The 13,906-nt window shown below is 44.1% G+C and overlaps 1 protein-coding gene across 3 annotated transcripts in view; it reads right to left on the reverse strand.

The window, feature by feature from the left end:
- Positions 1–13,906, reverse strand: part of PGM1 (phosphoglucomutase 1) — a 304,177-nt gene that overhangs the window by 32,936 nt on the left and 257,335 nt on the right. For all 3 annotated transcript variants that reach the window (XM_063939194.1, XM_063939193.1, XM_063939192.1), the window contains 3 exons: positions 1,244–1,379; positions 906–1,089; positions 619–753 (listed from right to left, as the gene is read on the reverse strand). In XM_063939194.1, coding sequence (XP_063795264.1) covers positions 619–753; positions 906–1,089; positions 1,244–1,379 — 455 coding nt within the window. The remainder of the gene's footprint in view (positions 1–618; positions 754–905; positions 1,090–1,243; positions 1,380–13,906) is intronic.

The following is a 13,906-nucleotide window of genomic DNA, read 5'->3' on the forward strand; positions in this document are numbered from 1 at the left end:
CTTTTTGTGCCCTGTCTCCTGCGGAGCCGCTATTCCCCATGGTCCTTTCAGGAACCCCAGCATCCACTAGGACGATAGAGAAAAAATTATTATTATTAATAATTATCTGGATCTCTTAGAGCCCTGAAAATCCCTTAACTCCTCCTTAGACAGGAAAAAGACTAATGAGGCCAAGGGGGTGTAGTCCTATATACCCAGAGTGGGTGGGGCATGTAAAAAAAACAACTTCCTGTCTGGACATAGGAGAATGGATGTAAACCCAGAGTAAGGGCTGCCATGGAGTAGTGCAGAAGAAATATAGATCCATTGGACCCCATGGAAACTTGCATCCCTCCACTCCCATGAAACCTTGCGTCTATATATCACTTACTAAGTTTCTCCTGGCTTTTTGAGGAAATCCTAGGCATTTCCTCTTTTAGGCTCCGCATGTCAGCAACCGCAATATTGGTGCCGTATCGGTGCCGGGTTAACAATAGGGATGGGAACAGGGCACAACGGCTGCTCCGACATGGGTCATTCTGATATTTTCTTTGGTTAATGCCTATGGGTTACTGGAGGTGGTTCTTGGGAGATCATTCACTGACCACATATATCTACGCAGGACGTCACTGGATTTACCTGAGGGTCTTCGTATATTTTGGGGGCATCCTTCTCGTAGCTGTCTATATACAGCCGAATAGTGGCTCCGGCGCTGCCAGTACCGCTCAGCCTGAAGATGATGCGGGAACCATCGGTAAAGATGAGCCTTAATCCCTAATTAAGAGAGAAAGAGGCTGAAGAGTGACCTGTAATGACCCCCAGAATACAATACCACGAATGATGGTTCAGAAACATCCCCCCAACCATGATACACAGATGATTTTATAACCATATATCTGTGGCTGTATCGTTAGATGGAGACGCACCTGGTTTCTGGAAATACTCCCATCTACAGGGTCACTATACTCAAAGTTATCCGCTTTCTCCACCGTGTAAACTTTATCCTCGACGGCCAGATTCTGTCCGACAAACGAGCGATCGAACATGACCGCTTCTAAGTCTTTCATCATCTTACTGGCTCCATCCGAATCCACCTCTTCATAGTCGTATCTATAGCGCGTAGGGAAAGAAAAGGATTTCAGTACATTTAAAGTACAGCCGTTTGCCCATATAGGATGAAGAGGAAGATGACGGCAGTGCCGGTTATACAGCAGCAGTAAGTTACAGTCATGTATATACTGGTCTATTGCAGTGGTACATTTACCTGGTGAAAAAGTTGCGACCAAATTTCTGCCAATGGTCTTTCAGGATATCCTCTACGCTCTGTTTGCGCGTCGCAATGATCGATAACCAGGCGAGGACGGCCCAGAGTCCATCTTTCTCCCTGATGTGATCGGATCCTGTGCAATAGGAAGTGCAGAAATGCGTCCATTAAACCCTTTAAAAAAAGATCTGTACCTGTACATTTTTTTTTTACATATACGTGTTAACGGCTGCAAATAACGCAGTTACGGTATACATTTGTGCCGGAAAAAATAAGCAAATATTATTGGCTAGAACAGCGTACGATAACATAGCCGCGGTATTACTACAGGAACTCACAACTAAGTATATTCTCCCTGTGCTTGCGTGGCTTTCCTCTGGGTACTCCGGTTTCCTCCCACAATCCAAAAATATACTGGTAGGTTAATTGGATCCCTACAAAATTAACCCTAGCGTAAATGTGTCTGTGTGTATATGTGGTAGGGAATATAGACTGTAAGCTCCACTGGGCAGGGACTGATGTGAATGGCCAAATATTCTCTATACAGTGCTGCGGAATATGTGTGCGCTATATAAATAACTTGGAATAAAAGAAAAAAAAAAAAAAGGATAAATAAATAAAATCGGTCCCTTAAGAGCAAAATCAGATATTGCCATATGCTACGCAAGGTGTTCTAAATGACATAAGTATCCTACTCTGGAAACCTTAAATATCAAGTGTTCTAGAAACCTTACCGCGTGCTTGAGGTGTAAATACGCGGTAAAATAGTAGATCTAGGAGACTGGGAACGTCCAGAAATAACTACACTGAATGTAATGTGAGCAGGGCCTGTGCAGTAGATTGGCAGCGAGGAGTTCTGCCCTCTAGTGGCGACTGCTGCTACCAACACCCAAGACAGTCCAAGCGGAGTGGAGTGTCCATAAGGAAATGGAATCGCCTGCTACCAAGTCATAATGTAATTTCTGCTTTCTGTGTCATAGTCGTGCTGCCCCGTCATGTGCAATTTCTGGCTTGAATAAAGTTCCACATAAAATGCTGAATTTAATTTGTAGGGCGGAAAATAAAAAAATTATTAATATTAAAAAAAAATCCCATCTCCACATGGCAATCTCCAAATATAATGTTTATATAAAAAGGTCTGAAATGAATGTCTGTGCAGTTAGGGAGGCGCGTGGTTACCCTCCTGTCAAGCATTTCTCATTTATCCCAGCAATATTCATACAATATAGTAAAAAAAAAAAAATAGTGTCTCCACCAATTCTAAGCAAAACACAATAAAACTCAAAAATTTTCTCTCTGATTCAGTTACAGACCTAAAATAGGAGTCTTCTGCTGTAACTATGCACTGAAATTGTACAATTGGAACATAGGAAAAAAAATAATAATAAGATTTTACTTACCGGTAAATCTATTTCTCGTAGTCCGTAGTGGATGCTGGGGACTCCGTAAGGACCATGGGGATAGACGGGCTCCGCGGGAGACATGGGCACTTTAAGAAAGAATTTAGGTTCTGGTGTGCTCTGGCTCCTCCCTCTATGCCCCTCCTCCAGACCTCAGTTAGAGAAACTGTGCCCAGAAGAGCTGACAGTACAAGGAAAGGATTTTGGTAATCCAGGGCAAGATTCATACCAGCCACACCAATCACACCGTATAACATGTGATAACAACCAGTTAACAGTATGACAAATAACAGAGCATCAGGTCAAACCCTGATGCAACCATAACTTAACCCTTATTGAAGCAATAACTATATACAAGTATCGCAGAAGAAGTCCGCACTTGGGACGGGCGCCCAGCATCCACTACGGACTACGAGAAATAGATTTACCGGTAAGTAAAATCTTATTTTCTCTAACGTCCTAGTGGATGCTGGGGACTCCGTAAGGACCATGGGGATTATACCAAAGCTCCCAAACAGGCGGGAGAGTGCGGATGACTCTGCAGCACCGATTGAGCAAACAAGAGGTCCTCCTCAGCCAGGGTATCAAACTTGTAGAACTTTGCAAAAGTGTTTGAACCTCACCAAGTAGCCGCTCTGCAAAGTTGTAATGCCGAGACCCCTCGGGCAGCCGCCCAAGAAGAGCCCACCTTCCTAGTGGAATGGGCCTTAACTGATTTTGACAGCGGCAATCCAGCCGCAGAATGAGCCTGCTGAATCGTGTTACAGAACCAGCGAGCAATAGTTTGCTTTGAAGCAGGAGCACCAAGCTTGTTGGATGCATACAAGATAAACAACGACTCTGTTTTCCTGACCCTAGCCGTTCTGGCTACATAAACCTTCAAAACCCTGACCACATCAAGCAACTCTGAATCCTCCAAGTCACGAGTAGCCACAGGCACCACAATAGGTTGGTTCATATGAAAAGATGAAACCACTTTCGGCAGAAATTGTGGACGGGTCCGCAATTCTGCTCTATCCATATGGAAAACCAGATAGGGGCTTTTATGTGACAAAGCCGCCAACTCTGACACACGCCTAGCCGAAGCCAAGGCTAATAGCATGACCACCTTCCACGTGAGATATTTCAACTCCACCGTTTTAAGTGGTTCAAACCAGTGGGATTTCAGGAAACTTAACACCACGTTAAGATCCCAAGGTGCCACTGGAGGCACAAAAGGAGGATGAATATGCAGCACTCCCTTTACAAACGTCTGAACTTCTGGTAGAGAAGCCAACTCCTTTTGAAAGAAAATGGATAGGGCCGAAATCTGGACCTTAATGGAGCCCAATTTTAGGCCCAAATTCACTCCGGACTGTAGGAAGTGAAGGAAACGGCCCAGCTGGAATTCCTCCGTAGGAGCATTCCTGGCCTCACACCAAGAAACATATTTTCGCCATATACGGTGATAATGTTTAGCTGTCACGTCCTTCCTAGCCTTTATCAGCGTAGGAACGACCTCCTCCGGAATGCCCTTTTCTGCTAGGATCCGGCGTTCAACCGCCATGCCGTCAAACGCAGCCGCGGTAAGTCTTGGAACAGACAGGGCCCCTGTTGCAACAGGTCCTGTCTTAGAGGAAGAGGCCACGGGTCCTCTGTGAGCATTTCATGCAGATCTGGATACCAAGTCCTTCGTGGCCAATCTGAAACAATGAGGATTGTTCTCACTCCTCTTTTTCTTATTATCCTCAGCACCTTGGGTATGAGAGGAAGAGGAGGAAATACATAGACCGACTGGAACACCCACGGTGTCACCAGGGCGTCCACAGCTACTGCCTGAGGGTCTCTTGACCTGGCGCAATACCTCTGTAGCTTTTTGTTGAGGCGGGATGCCATCATGTCCACCTGTGGCAGTTCCCACCGACTTGTAATCTGTGCGAAGACTTCCTGATGAAGTCCCCACTCTCCCGGGTGGAGGTCGTGTCTGCTGAGGAAGTCTGCTTCCCAGTTGTCCACTCCCGGGATGAACACTGCTGACAGTGCGCTTACGTGATTCTCCACCCAGCGAAGAATTCTGGTGGCTTCCGCCATCGCCACTCTGCTCCTTGTGCCGCCTTGTCGGTTTACATGAGCCACTGCGGTGATGTGGTCTGACTGAATCAGAACCGGTTGGTCGCGAAGCAAGTTCTCCGCTTGACGCAGGGCGTTGTATATGGCCCTTAGTTCCAGGATGTTGATGTGAAGGCAAGTCTCTTGACTTGACCACAGACCTTGGAAATTTCTTCCCTGTGTGACTGCTCCCCAACCTCGGAGGCTTGCGTCCGTGTTCACCAGGACCCAGTCCTGAATGCCGAATCTGCGGCCCTCGAGATGGTGAGCACTCTGCAGCCACCACAGGAGTGACCCTGGCCCTGGGGGATAGGGTGATTAACCGATGCATCTGAAGATGTGATCCGGACCACTTGTCCAGTAAAAAAAAATATGTGAAATAGTAACTTGCGCCCTAGCTGCAGCTCGGTAAACCACCAAAGAAGGAGCACCACTCCTTTCTAGACACAATGTAACATAGAGGGGCGATCTCCCAGCGCTGCTATACACAATTTTGATCCGTACACTTTCTTGTTCCTCAAAGAGAAGACATATTGCATAACATATCCATTAGTAAATTCTCTTGTTTCCAATCGATCTTTAGAGTCCCTGCTGTTGGAGACTGACCTTTATAATGGGCCCTATGTGCGTTGAAAGGTATCTTTGGGTCCTTGCTTCTATTTCGGACCTCCCACTCAAATTGATTATTCCACAATGCTTGATATATGGATAACTTCTTAACACACCTTGTCACATCAACTTTATAATAGGTCACCCATCTGCACCAGGCTTACCTTTATATCAAGCCCTATATGCGCTGAAAGGTATCTTTTTGGTCCTGACTTCTGTCCTCGACCTCAGGTACCCCCACACCAATGGCTCCAGGGCAATCAATAAAATGGCAAATCCCGCCAGAAAAATAATGATTTTTTTATTGCTTAAAATTTTTTTTGATCAATTTAAAATTCATAAAAGATAGAATGCATCCACAAAACAAAAAATAACCAAAAAAACACACAAACACAGGAGGTTCCCTATATGAGAAAAGGTGAGGCCACTTCCACTGGTACCCTTCGAATGGAATAGGGAAAAATTATTTTGCATCCAGCCAATATAGGTTGGAATAATCCCTGCCCAAAAATAGTTGTACCAACATACGTGGTGTGGTTCAGCCTAGGGTCCTCCTGTGTAAGTCCACCAACGCGTTTCGGATAAAAAATCCTTCCTCAGGGTGTGTAGTGGAAGTGACCCCCCCTGGTCTCTTTATACCCCTCTGGCTGTGTTCCATGTCCTCCTCCGCCAATCAGGTTCCACCATCAAAAATAATTCATATATCATACAAATATGGACTAAAAACCTATAATCACATGTAGTACAAATATACATCTTTCAAATAAGCTGCCCATAAGCTGTATACATTAAAACACATCAATAAAAATACGTATTATAACATAATTGGTTGCATCCAAAAATAGTACTGGATCCATAAGGTGACCATTATAAATAAGGTGTGCGGTCCCATCCTGGATACTAACGTCCATGATTTATACTTGATCCAACTGCTGTGTGGTCACATGTTCTACTGATCTCAGCTGACGTTCTTCCTGTTTACATTTGTTGTCGTGGAGACCTCACGTCCCCGATCTCCGCCGCCAGCGAGTCTTTCAAAGGCGGAAGTTCCCGTCATGTGATGCGGCCGACTTCCGGTTGTTGGAACGCAACCCAGGAAGTTCATTTCGTTTACTGTGTACCGCACCATCGTATCGTCCCCATCCATACCCAGATACATGTGAAAAGATATAGACAAGCATCAATACATTAATAGTTAACATTCAGCCTATCCATTTATAATAATGGTTCTATTAACCTACTTCACACTTTACCTCAATATATAAATCTATTTATTGCGATGTGATATTATTCAATCAAACAACAGAGCCTCCATATAATGAGTACAGATATAAGAGTCCCAATATTTAACATATTACGTATTGGTTTATAGAAACCACTTAGTTTCAAAATCCATATTGTGGCCATTGGGATATAGAGTCCTCAATTCATAGATCTTCCTCATGTCTGCCTTAGCCAATCTTATGTCATCATCATTTTTGCGCCAATTAGGTTGAATACCCATGATTGCGCAAAAATTTACCAAATGATTAATATTGCAATTATGTACATTCTTAAAGTGTAATGAGACACTGTGCGTGTCTAATCCTTTTTTAATATTGCGGACATGTTCCGCCATGCGTACCTTGAGTGCTCTCGTGGTGCGTCCCACATATTGTGAGCCACAAGAACACTCCAATAAATATACACAATTTTTTGTAGAACAAGTCAAAAATTCCCTAATGGGATACACCAAATTTGTTTGCGTTGATCTATATTCTGTTATCTTGTTTCCTTTTCCCTTACAGTTGCGGCACATTATGCACATGCCGCATCTGAAAAAACCTTTAGATTTAACCCTGGTTTTCATTCTTGGTGCCACTAATACACTACTCACAATGTTTTCTTTTAAATTTCAGGCCTTCCTATACGTAAAACTTGGTCGATCTGATATATGATCTTTTAACATCGGATCTCTAGTTAAAATATCCCAATGTTGTTTAAGGATTTTTTCAACTTGTTTATATTGACTATTGAAGTCCGTGATAAATGTTATTCCTCTATTCCTAGGATTTGCTCTCCGTTTATCATTGCTCTTACCATTCAAACATACCTCTCTATTTAGGCTCGCACCTGCATCTCTTGCTTTTTTTATTGTGTCTAAATCATAACCCTTTTCTTGGAACTGTTCCTGTAAAATGTTGGCATGCTGTTCATATTCCTTTATGTCTGTACAATTCCGTCGAATACGATGGAATTGACTGACAGGAATACTCCGCAGCCAATTATGATGATGATTACTGGTATAATCTATGAAAGAGTTACAATCCGTACTCTTCATGTAATTGCTGGTTTTAATGATACCGTCCTCAACATATATCCTCAAATCCAGAAAATTTACCTCAACTTCACTTATTTCAAACGTGAATTTTATGTTGAACTGATTGTCATTAAGATGTGTGCAGAAGGTGTCTAGAGAACTCCGACCACCACCCACACCAGACCGGTGTCCTGGCATCGGTATATTGATGATGTCATATTTGTGTGGGGTGGTGGTCGGAGTTCTCTAGACACCTTCTGCACACATCTTAATGACAATCAGTTCAACATAAAATTCACGTTTGAAATAAGTGAAGTTGAGGTAAATTTTCTGGATTTGAGGATATATGTTGAGGACGGTATCATTAAAACCAGCAATTACATGAAGAGTACGGATTGTAACTCTTTCATAGATTATACCAGTAATCATCATCATAATTGGCTGCGGAGTATTCCTGTCAGTCAATTCCATCGTATTCGACGGAATTGTACAGACATAAAGGAATATGAACAGCATGCCAACATTTTACAGGAACAGTTCCAAGAAAAGGGTTATGATTTAGACACAATAAAAAAAGCAAGAGATGCAGGTGCGAGCCTAAATAGAGAGGTATGTTTGAATGGTAAGAGCAATGATAAACGGAGAGCAAATCCTAGGAATAGAGAAATAACATTTATCACGGACTTCAATAGTCAATATAAACAAGTTGAAAAAATCCTTAAACAACATTGGGATATTTTAACTAGAGATCCGATGTTAAAAGATCATATATCAGATCGACCAAGTTTTACATATAGGAAGGCAAGAAATTTAAAAGAAAACATTGTGAGTAGTGTATTAGTGGCACCAAGAATGAAAACCAGGGTTAAATCTAAAGGTTTTTTCAGATGCGGCATGTGCATAATGTGCCGCAACTGTAAGGGAAAAGGAAACAAGATAACAGAATATAGATCAACGCAAACAAATTTGGTGTATCCCATTAGGGAATTTTTGACTTGTTCTACAAAAAAATTGTGTATATTTATTGGAGTGTTCTTGTGGCTCACAATATGTGGGACGCACCACGAGAGCACTCAAGGTTCGCATGGCGGAACATGTCCGCAATATTAAAAAAGGATTAGACACGCACAGTGTCTCATTACACTTTAAGAATGTACATAATTGCAATATTAATCATTTGGTAAATTTTTGCGCAATCATGGGTATTCAACCTAATTGGCGCAAAAATGATGATGACATAAGATTGGCTAAGGCAGAAATGAGGAAGATCTATGAATTGAGGACTCTATATCCCAATGGCCACAATATGGATTTTGAAACTAAGTGGTTTCTATAAACCAATACGTAATAGGTTAAATATTGGGACTCTTATATCTGTACTCATTATATGGAGGCTCTGTTGTTTGATTGAATAATATCACATCGCAATAAATAGATTTATATATTGAGGTAAAGTGTGAAGTAGGTTAATAGAACCATTATTATAAATGGATAGGCTGAATGTTAACTATTAATGTATTGATGCTTGTCCATATCTTTTCACATGTATCTGGGTATGGATGGGGACGATACGATGGTGCGGTACACAGTAAACGAAATGAACTTCCTGGGTTGCGTTCCAACAACCGGAAGTCGGCCGCATCACATGACGGGAACTTCCGCCTTTGAAAGACTCGCTGGCGGCGGAGATCGGGGACGTGAGGTCTCCACGACAACAAATGTAAACAGGAAGAACGTCAGCTGAGATCAGTAGAACATGTGACCACACAGCAGTTGGATCAAGTATAAATCATGGACGTTAATATCCAGGATGGGACCGCACACCTTATTTATAATGGTCACCTTATGGATCCAGTACTATTTTTGGATGCAACCAATTATGTTATAATACGTATTTTTATCGATGTGTTTTAATGTATACAGCTTATGGGCAGCTTATTTGAAAGATGTATATTTGTACTACATGTGATTATAGGTTTTTAGTCCATATTTGTATGATATATGAATTATTTTTGATGGTGGAACCTGATTGGCGGAGGAGGACATGGAACACAGCCAGAGGGGTATAAAGAGACCAGGGGGGTCATTTTTTATCCGAAACGCGTTGGTGGACTTACACAGGAGGACCCTAGGCTGAACCACACCACGTATGTTGGTACAACTATTTTTGGGCAGGGATTATTCCAACCTATATTGGCTGGATGCAAAATAATTTTTCCCTATTCCATTCGAAGGGTACCAGTGGAAGTGGCCTCACCTTTTCTCATATAGGGAACCTCCTGTGTTTGTGTGTTTTTTTGGTTATTTTTTGTTTTGTGGATGCATTCTATCTTTTATGAATTTTAAATTGATCAAAAATTTTTTTAAGCAATAAAAAAATCATTATTTTTCTGGCGGGATTTGACATTTTATTGATTGCCCTGGAGCCATTGGTGTGGGGGTACCTGAGGTCGAGGACAGAAGTCAGGACCAAAAAGATACCTTTCAGCGCATATAGGGCTTGATATAAAGGTAAGCCTGGTGCAGATGGATGACCTATTATAAAGTTGATGTGACAAGGTGTGTTAAGAAGTTATCCATATATCAAGCATTGTGGAATAATCAATTTGAGTGGGAGGTCCGAAATAGAAGCAAGGACCCAAAGATACCTTTCAACGCACATAGGGCCCATTATAAAGGTCAGTCTCCAACAGCAGGGACTCTAAAGATCGATTGGAAACAAGAGAATTTACTAATGGATATGTTATGCAATATGTCTTCTCTTTGAGGAACAAGAAAGTGTACGGATCAAAATTGTGTATAGCAGCGCTGAGAGATCGCCCCTCTATGTTACACTTGTCCAGTAAGTCCCATTGAAAGGTCCTCGCATGGAACCTGCCGAAGGGAATGGTCTCGTATGATGCCACCATCTTTCCCAGGACTCGAGTTGTTTGGTTTTAATAGGTTCCTGACCAGGGTCATGAGTTCCTGAGCTCTCTCTATTGGGAGATAAACCCTTTTCTGGTCTGTGTCCAGAATCATGCCCAGGAAAGGCAGACGAGTCGTAGGAACCAACTGCGACTTTGGAATATTTAGAATCCAGCCGTGTTGCTGTAACACTTCCAGAGAAAGTGATACGCTGTTCAGCAACTGCTCTCTTGATCTCGCTTTTATGAGGAGATCGTCCAAGTACGGGATAATTGTGACCCCTTGCTTTCGCAGGAGTACCATCATGTCCGCCATTACCTTGGTAAATATTCTCGGTGCCGTGGAGAGACCAAACGGCAACGTCTGAAATTGGTAATGACAATCCTGTACCACAAATCTGAGGTACGCCTGATGAGGTGGATAAATGGGGACACAAAGGTATGCATCCTTTATGTCCAGAGACACCATAAAATCCCCCCTTCCAGGCTTGCGATGACCGCTCTCAGCGATTCCATCTTGAACTTGAACCTTTTCAGGTATATGTTCAGGGATTTTAAATTCAATATGGGTCTGACCGAACCGTCCGGTTTCGGGACTACAAACGGGATCAGTACTAAATGCCGCCGGTCGGAATCCCGGCGGTCGAAATACCGACGCCGGAATCCCGACCACACAATCCCGACAGGGGTGGTGAGCGGAACGAAGTCCCTTGCGGGCTCGCTTCGCTCGCCACGCTGCGGGCACGGTGCCTCGCTACGCTCGGCACACTATTATATTCTCCCTCTATGGGTGTCGTGGACACCCACGGAGGGAGAATATGTCGGGATTGTGGCGGTCGGGATTCCGGCGTCGGTATTTCGACCGCCGGGATTCCGTCCGGCGGCATCCTGACCGCATCCCCTACAAACATGGTCGAATAATAACCCCTTCCCTGTTGAATGAGGGGAACCTTGACCACCACCTGTTGAAGATACAATTTGTGAATTGCAGTTAACACTATTTCCCTCTCGTGGGGGGAAGCTGGTAGGGCCGATTTGAGGTATCGGTGAGGGGGCATCTACAAGCTTCGAATTCCAGCTTGTATCCCTGAGACAATTTCTATTGCCCAGGGATCCACCTGGGAGTGAACCCACTTGTGGCTGAAATTTCGAAGACGTGCCCCCACCGGGCCTAGCTCCGCCTGTGGAGCGCCAGCGTCATACGGTGGATTTTGTAGAGGCCGGGGAGGACTTCTGTTCCTGGGAACTAGCTGTGTTGTGCAGCTTCTTTCCTCTGCCGCACCTCGGACTTTCTTGTTTCTTTGTGATCGAAAGGACTGCATTTGATAATGTCGTGCTTTCTCAGGCTGTGCGGGAATATAAGGCAAAAGATCAGAATTACCAGCTATAGCTGTGGAGACCAGGTCCGAGAGCCCTTCTCCACACAATTCCTCAGCCTTGTAAGGTAAACATTCCATATGCCTCTTTTAGTCGGCATCACCTGTCCATCGCATGTTCCACAGGACACGTCCGGCAGAAATCGACATTTTATATTATATATATATATATATATATATATATATATATATATATATATACACACATACATACACTAGGGTCTCAATCTCTGCTGATAAGGTATCTGTCCACGCTGCTACAGCGCTATAAACCCATGCCGACACAATCGCCGGTCTGAGTAGTGTACCAGAATGTGTGTAAATGGACTTCAAAGTACTTTTACTGCATGCTATCTGCAGGATCCCTGAGGATAGCTGTTAAGTCAGCGCTACCTTTTGGGTAAACGTGACCAGCTTTGTCCACCCTAGGGGAAGATTCCCATCGTATCCTGGCCCTAGTAGGGAAAGGATACTCCCTGAGAATTCTTTGTGGGAATCTGCAGTCTCTTGTCTGGAGATTCCCGCTCTTTTTCTTCATGAGAGGAGGGAAATTTACCTCAGCTTTCTTCCCCTTAAACATGTGTACCCTTGTGTCAGGGACAGATGAGTCATCAGTGATATGCAAAACATCTTTTATTACAATAATCATATATTGAATACTTTTCTGCCATTTTGGCTGTAACTTTGCATTATCGTAGTCGACACTGGAGTCAGACTCCGTGTCGATATCAGTGTCTATTATTTTGGATAGTGAGCGTTGTGAGACTCTGAAGGTCTCTGCGACATAGGGACAGACATAGGTAGATTCCCTGTCTGTTCTCTAATCTTTTGTGCAATAAATTTACCTTAGCACTTAATTTCACATACCCAAACAGGTGTCGGCATTGTCGACGGAGACACCACTCACACACACATTTGCTCCATCTCCTCCTTAGGGGAGCCTTTTACCTCAGACATGTCGACACACACGTACCGACACACCACACACTCAGGGAATGCTCATCTGAAGATAATTCCCCCACAAGGCCCTTTGGAGAGACAGAGAGAGAGTATGCCAGCACACACCCCAGCGCTATATGACCCAGGAAAAAACACAGCAATTTAATGTTTACCCAGTAGCGCTGTTATTATCTGCGCCGAATTATGTGCCCCCCCCTCTTCTTTAAAACCCTCTCTTCTACCATGGTATAAGCAGGGGAGAGACCGGGGAGCTTCCTCTCAGCGGTGCTGTGGAAAAAAAACATGGCGCTGTTGAGTGCTGAGGGAGAAGCCCCGCCCCCTCGACGTCGGGCTTCTGTCCCGCTAAAAGTGTAAAATTGGCGGGGGCCCCTGCATATATACAGTGTCCAGCTGTATATATGCTCCTTTTGCCAAATAAGAGGTTTATATTGCTGCCCCCCCCCCCTGCGCCCTGCACCCTTACAGTGACCGGAGTATGTGAGGTGTGTGGGAGCAATGGCGCACAGCTGCAGTGCTGTGCGTTACCTCAGTGAAGATCATGAAGTCTTCTGCCGCCTGTGAAGTCTTCTTTGCTTCTCATACTCAGCCGGCCTCTGTCTTCCGGCTCTGCGAGGGGGACGGCGGCGCAGCTCTGGGACCGGACGGCGAGGGTGAGATCCTGCGTACCGATCCCTCTAGAGCTAATGGTGTCCAGTAGCCTAAGAAGCAGGACCTAGCTTCAGAGAGTAGGGCTGCTTCTCTCCCCTCTGTCCCTCGATGCAGGGAGTCTGTTGCCAGCAGATCTCCCTGAAAATAAAAAACCTAACAAAATACTTTCTCTAAGCAAACTCAGGAGAGCTCACTGAAAAGCACCCAGCTCGTCTGGGCACAGTATCAAACTGAGGTCTTGAGGAGGGGCATAGAGGGAGGAGCCAGTGCACACCAGAACCTAAATTCTTTCTTAAAGTGCCAATGTCTCCTGCGGAGCCAGTCTATCCCCATGGTCCTTACGGAGTCCCCAGCATCCACTACGGACTATGAGAAAT

The sequence above is a fragment of the Pseudophryne corroboree genome, chromosome 9 (genome assembly GCF_028390025.1).
Source record: "Pseudophryne corroboree isolate aPseCor3 chromosome 9, aPseCor3.hap2, whole genome shotgun sequence".
Taxonomy (NCBI): Eukaryota; Metazoa; Chordata; class Amphibia; order Anura; family Myobatrachidae; genus Pseudophryne; species Pseudophryne corroboree.